Source organism: Myotis lucifugus, unplaced genomic scaffold (assembly GCF_000147115.1).
Source record: "Myotis lucifugus unplaced genomic scaffold, Myoluc2.0 scaffold_555, whole genome shotgun sequence".
Lineage (NCBI taxonomy): Eukaryota > Metazoa > Chordata > Mammalia > Chiroptera > Vespertilionidae > Myotis > Myotis lucifugus.
The window spans coordinates 184698-191277 of NW_005871603.1; the positions used below are offsets into that span (position 1 = coordinate 184698).

General features: G+C 60.9%; 1 protein-coding gene across 1 annotated transcript; it reads left to right on the top strand.

Moving 5' to 3' along the window:
* Positions 1 to 552: 552 nt before the first annotated feature.
* SLC2A4RG (SLC2A4 regulator) lies at positions 553 to 4087 on the top strand. Its single transcript, XM_006104238.3, has 8 exons — positions 553 to 663; positions 940 to 1079; positions 1958 to 2067; positions 2492 to 2673; positions 2754 to 2854; positions 2934 to 3195; positions 3283 to 3374; positions 3457 to 4087. Exons 1-8 carry the CDS (start codon positions 553 to 555, stop codon positions 3566 to 3568), a joined length of 1110 nt encoding a protein of 369 aa, XP_006104300.1. The 3' UTR covers positions 3569 to 4087.
* Positions 4088 to 6580: the final 2493 nt, after the last annotated feature.

The window sequence follows — 6580 nt, forward strand, 5'->3', positions numbered from 1 at the left end:
GTTTTCAATTGAAAAGGGCCGGCTGCAGAGTCATTTAGGTAGAGCACGTGGAGGTAAACAGAACTTTCGTTTTCTCCTCCATCACTCTAGGCGAATATCTCCCGAGTCCACAATGTCCCGTTTTCCATGTGTAGATTCGAGTATGGAGTTTAAGATAGGAATATACCGATACCACGCCCCCCAGCTTCCATGCTAGAGATAAAAAATTATATTATTTAGGATAGAAAACGCTGGTGGGATGGGAATGACAGCAGATTTAGATCAGAACGGAAGAGTAGATTAGCGCTGCAAATGCGTTAGCAACAGAAGCTATCTAAAATAAAACACATGGGAGAAAAAAGATAGTAAAACAATGAAAAGAGCCCCACATGCTTGTGGGACAATGTCTAATGGCCATACGATAGATATATACTAGAGGCCCAGCGCATGAAATTCGTGTGTTGGGGGTCAGGGGGCGGCAGGAGGTGGGGGAGGTCCCTCAGTCTGCCCAGCCTGCGCCCTCCCGAGCGTCCGCCCTCGCCGGATGTATGCCTGATGGCTTAGGGGCGGGCCATGGAAGCCCAGCGCCGCCTGGCGCCTGGCCGGGGCTGCGGGCACCCTCCTCCCAGCGCCGCCGGTCCGGAACCCGCGGCCGCGCCCGTGTCGGTGCCCGCGCCGCCGCAGGTACCGGGCGCCGGGGACCGGCGCCAGAGTGCGCTCTCCGCGAAGATGGCGTCGGGGTTGCACAAACTTCGGGCCCTCGGGGGCGGGACGGCGGCCTGTGTGTGTTCGAGGGTCCGCGGGGACTGGCCGCCCGGACCACTTCCCGCCGCGCCGCGCCGAGGGCGAAAGTCTGGGGCGGGGCACGCCGGCCGCAGCCGGTTTGGGGGTAACTTGAGGAGACGGGCGGGTGCTGGGGTCCAATTTTCCGCGACAGAGCTGAGCACTCCTGGTCCGCAGGGCCCTGCTGTGGGCGGCGGCTTGGCGGGCTTCGAGTTCGCGCCTCCGCAGGAGCCAGAGCCGCGGGCTCCGGGGACGTGGGCGGGGGCGGCAGCGGGACCCCCGACGCCTTCGGCGCACATCCCGGTGCCAGCGCTCAGGTGAGCCGCGCGCCACGCCGAAGTGGGCGTGCGCACACGTGCGCCCTGGTGTGCAGGGTGGTGGGTGGGGCGCGGGCACGTGCCTTCCCGACGTCCACACGGGGTCCTAGGTGGAGAGCAGGTCAGGGCCCGAACCACACCCCAGCTCCCCAGCCTGGTCGAGGTGAGCAGAAATGATGGGTGTTGGTATCCCTTGTCCCCCGCACACCCTAGGGCCAGAGCGCAGCTGGGAGGGCCGCTGTCAGTCTCTGCAGGAGAGGCCGCGAGGCTGACCCTCAGGGGTCCGGGCCTCTGGCCTCCCTCTCCCCAGCCCTGCCGTGAAACCTTGGGTGCTGGACACCTGGGCTGGCTGTGCAGCCCTGGGCGGGCTCTGGCCCAGCCCTGCTGGGGCCTGGGGACTCGCTTGTACTTGGAGGTTTCCCTGGGCTGTTGCTGACTGCTGGCTGATCCCTACAGCCCCCACCCTGCCCCCAGGCCTGGCTCCTGGCCCACCGCTGCTGATGCACAACCCTGGTTAATGTGTGATTGGGGGAGGACTGGGCCTCTTGTGCCCTGGTGGGGCCTCAGACCCCTGTCCAGCACCAGGACCCGAAGGAGACGCTGTGGAACAGAGCCCAGGTGTGAGTGACTCGGGCTTCAGGAAGACCCCAGCCCAGGCCCTGTTTGTTCCTGGTGGTTCCTGGAGATCTGGGCTCTGCAACCCGAGCTGGGGGTGGAGCTGGGCCTGCTGCCCAGCCAGCCAGCGCCTGGGGAGCCTGGAGCGAAGGGGCCTGGTGTGCACACACACATGCCAGGCCTGCACATGGTGCCTGGCCCGAGGAGGGGTCTGGAGTACTGCTGGGCCCCACCAGCCAGCCCCCCACCCCATTGTCCTCCAGAGCCCCCCAAGGAAAAGTCCAGCTGGATGAGGTCATGGCTGCCGCAGCCCTCACAAGCCTGTCCACCAGCCCCCTCCTGCTGAGGCCCCCGGCTGCAGCCTTAAGCACAGGTGAGACAGAGGCCTGCATAGCCTGGAATGGGGGCAGGGCCCAGGCCACTGTTCCTCCAGGACGTTAGTGGGGGGCAAGCAGAACCCCCTCGCTTGCAATACCGCCTTCTAAACACATGGACGTTAGGACCCCCAGTGCCCTTACTGAGGCCAAAGCCCCAGTACCCCAGGCCTGCAGGCATCTCCACTCACTGGCCATGCATCTTTGCATTTATCCTTTCCTGTTCCAGGGAGATTAGGCCCCAGGCTGATGTGGCCAGCTCCTCCTGGCCACCACCTCCTCCAAGAGGCTGCGTGCCCACCTAACTTCCCTGTGAATAGGTGACTAGGCGAAGCTCAGAGTTAAGGGACTTACAGCCAGCAGTCTGTGCAGAGCGGCACGAGCACGCTGAAGTCCTGACACTGGCCTGGCGTGTCCCTGCAGACGCCTGCTTGGAGCCCTGGCCCCAGACCCTGGGGCAGCCACCAGGCAGTTACAGCAGCAGCAGCAGTGGGGACTGGGGCTGGGACCCAGCCAGCGAGCAGTCCTGTCCATCCTCCCCATCACCCCCACTGCCCCCAGAGGCAGCCTTCCTGTTTGGGGAGCCTGCCCCTCGGAAGAGGAAGGTAAGGGGATGGGGGAATCAGTGCTCAGGGTGGGGTGGACACATGGGTGGCGAGCCTGACCAACAGCCCTTGTCGCCCAGAGCTCGGGGCAGGTCCTGTTCCAGTGCCTGTGGAAGCGCTGTGGGAAGGTGCTGAGCACAGCCTCCGGGATGCAGAGACACATCCGCCTGGTGCACCTGGGGTGCGTGGGGCCGGCAGGTTGGGGTGGGGCAGGCCAAGTGGGCCAGCACTTCAGCTCCCACCTGCTATGTCCCCAGCAGGCGGCAGGCAGAGCCGGAGCAGAGTGATGGCGAGGAGGACTTTTACTACACGGAGCTGGGCATTGGTCTGGAGGTGCTGACCGATGGGCTGTCCAGCCTGACCCCGATGTCCCCCACGGCCTCCCTGCTGCCCACCTGCCCTCACCTGCTGCCAGAGCCCCCAGCCTTGCCCAGCCTGCTGCACCCATTGGCCTTGCCCCCACCCCAGGTGCTGAGTCCTGCAGCGCCCCCCCAGGTGTGCCACAATGACCACTCCTACCAGGTGGGTGAGGTCACTCAGGCAGCAGCTGGGGTTGTGTCCCAGGGGTGCGCTGGAGGGGAGCAAGACCACAGCTCTGTCTCCTTGCAGGGCTGCCTGGCATCCACCGAGCTGCAGCCACAGCCCAGCACAGTCAGGGCCTGCGTGCCAGCCGTGCCCTCTAAGCTTAGTGCCAATCTGAGGTGCGTGTGGGTTGAGGGGCAGGCGACAGGTGGGGAGGGTCCCGGCCCAATGGCACTCCATGCTCCCTGTGTGTTCCCCTAGGAAGCCCCGAGGTGACGCCAAGAAGTGCCGGAAGGTGTACGGCACGGAGCGCCGGGACCTGTGGTGCACGGCCTGCCGCTGGAAGAAGGCCTGCCAGCGCTTTCTGGACTGAGGGGCTCGGCCACTGGGCTCAGCCACCAGGTTGCAGCCCCTGGGACTGTGGTGCACGGCTGAGCCCTGCACCCGCCCACCAGGGTTCTTACAGGAAAAAACACACTGCACCCCACCCCTGCCCAGGGCCTCTCTAGCCACAGGGTCTACTTTTTCATGGGGAGGGACGTCAGTGACCCTGGACTCCCAGAGGCGGGGGAGGTCCCACCACTCAAAGTGCCTCCGAAGAAACCAGCCTTTTCTACTAAAGCCACACAGGCCCTGGGGTGGCCGTCCTCCCTGCCTGTCCATGGACTTGTCAAGGGTGCAGATAGGCCCAGGTTTGAGGCCACGTGGGAGCCAGACCTGGATGCACTTGGTGGGGGGGGGGGGGGGCAGGGGGGTCTCCCCTGTCGCAGTTATCCTGATGGTTCAAGGGCCCAGGGGCTGACATTTGTACCATGTTTTTGAAGCTCAGGTGTCTTGCGTCAGGGCAGTGCCAGGCGAGGAGAAAAATTAAAGATTTGGGGTTTTTCCAGAAGCCGTGCCTGCCTCCTGGGAGGGGGGCACGACATGGCTCTGGGACCCTGCCACAGGCCTGGCTGGTGGGTGGACGGGCCCAAAAGGCCAGCCACTGGCCACCTCCACTCCGTGCAAGGCCGTGGGAGGGGACCTGTCTCAAACACACACGAGGCATCTCCTTGAGCAGCAATTTCCCAATTTATTGAGTGATCGCTTTGCAGGAATGTCTCAGCTAATCCCGTCACAGAAAGGAAATCCGCAGGCAGGCCAGAGCCCAGGCAGACAAGAACTCGCAAACCCACCAGAGGAGGTCTGTCTGCCTGCCCGAGGCGACAGAGAAGCAGACAGCAGCTCTGGGTTCCCCCAGCCGATCACAAAACCTCCTCCCCCAAATGCTCACCATCTCCAATGCCAACACAGGTTTATAATAATATAAAGTCAATATAATATAGATTATCCCAGAAAAATCAGCAGTCTTCAAACACGGCCCTTTTTTTGTTGTTTGTTTTTTGTTTTTGTTGACAGGTCGAAAGCGTGTTGAAAAAATAAATATTTAAGAAAAGCACACAGGGCACCCTCCCGACAAGGAGCTCTGAGAGGGCTGCATACGGAGCACAAGGCAGGACCCGAACATGAACCACCACGAAGTGTGGCTTCAGAGCTGCACGTGTCACAAATGAGGGCAAGGACGATGATCTTCCATCCATTGCAGAAAGTTCCAGTTTTTGCATTTTCTTTTTTTTATAGAGAGATGTGCAAAGTTGGAAGCAGGAGCTGTGTCTTTTGAGTCGAGGTCCCTATTGAGTCCTGGCAGTGTTGTGACTGTTTCCCCAAACCCAGGGTCCAAATGAACCCCCTGGTCAGGATCCAGAGCTTAATACAAAAGTCGGTGGGTTCCCCGTCCCCCCTGACAGACCACCCAGCGGGCTGGCTGTTTCCCACTTTGGTGTTACCAACACCAAAATACAGACACAAACAAAAAAGTACAAAATGTGAATGTAATCTACACAGTTTTTCCTCTTCGTAAAAAAAATATTTATTAGCTTAAACATTGATTTAAAAAAAAAGGTCAGTCACATAAAATAACCCTTCATGACACACTTTCCCGCCTGAGGGTGTGCGCGCTCCATCCCGCCGCTGCTAAGCCTGCACAGCGGGCCTGGGCCTCGGTCTCCCAGTACAGTGTGGGTATCAAGGAAGAAAATATTCCTGTGGCACGGACAGCGAACCCCCAAAAGGTCAGCAGGGGCAGCGAGCAGGTCAGAAAGACCAAGGTGTCCTGAGTGGAGGCGGCCGGGGCGTGGGCAGGGTGGCCTGAGGTGGGACCAGTACAAAACCCAGAGACACCTGTCAGCTGCAAAGGTCTGGTTTCAAAATGTGTTTTGTAAGAAAGTAGGTCGGTTTAGAAAAGGGGCTAGAAAGTGGGGGGAAGTACAAGTTCTGAGAGCCCAGGGGTGCTCAACTGGGCCTCCCTGGTGACAGGCAGGGACCATGTCCAGAAGCCCCCGCACAACCTGGCCCACCCTCCGCAGGAGGAGCGGGCGACGGGGAGGGCTTGCCTGTTGGGGACGACCTTGGCCCTTTCTCTTAAGGACACAGTGTCAGGGGCTCACCGGGTCTGCAGCTGAGGGAAGTGGGTGCAGGCAGCCCCTTCCAGAGCGCCCTCTGCTAATGGATGGAATGGCAGCTGATTTCATTTAAAAAAATAAATAAGTAAAAGCAAAGGCGGCAACTTCTCCCCTGGGGCAGGACTTCAAGGACAGCACCATATCCCACGCACCCACTTGGGCCAGGGCGGGTCCCCCAACCCCAGCAGGAAGGTTAGTCCTCTGGGGCCACTGGAACCTACATGAGGGCTTGTGGGGGGTTCCACTGGGAAGAATAGATGTGACTCAATAAGAAACTTGGTAAAAGCCACTGGGCTCAGTCTGGGTAGAGGAAAAACCGCGGCTCGCTCTGGCACCCTTGAGCCCTGGCAGGGTGCGTGCTGTGCCTGAGCGAGGCGGCAGGAGGCGGGAGGTCTGAGGAACAGGTGCCAGAACAGCCTTGACGAGGAAGAGGAGGGTCTGCCCTCAGCCAGACAGGGTGCTGGCCAGCAGGCCGTGCTTGAGGCAGAGCCTTTGCTTTTCGCTCGGAACAAAGGAGAGCAGGCCGTGAGCGCTGAAAGGCAGCACGAGGGCCCGGCCACAGGCTAAAGGAGAGACGGCTGCTCAGTCAGGCGCGAGGAATAAAGCCAAACAGCCGCTCTATGTGCCCATCTCAGCACGTCTCTACTTAAACAGCTTGGTTACCCATTCGGGGGCAGGACAGTGCGTGGCAGGCAGGATGCCGCCTCCAGTGTTAGCAGCAGCAAAGGCTAGTTCCCCGGTGGGGCAGCAGGCGTGGCCTAGGTGCGACAGGGTGGAGAGCCAGGGGACAAGGCCGCGCAGGCTCCCCAAAGAAGTGCACATGGAACAGAGTGGGACCCCATGGGCCCAGCTGCCCGCCCCACCAGCAGTTAGCACCTGGGAGC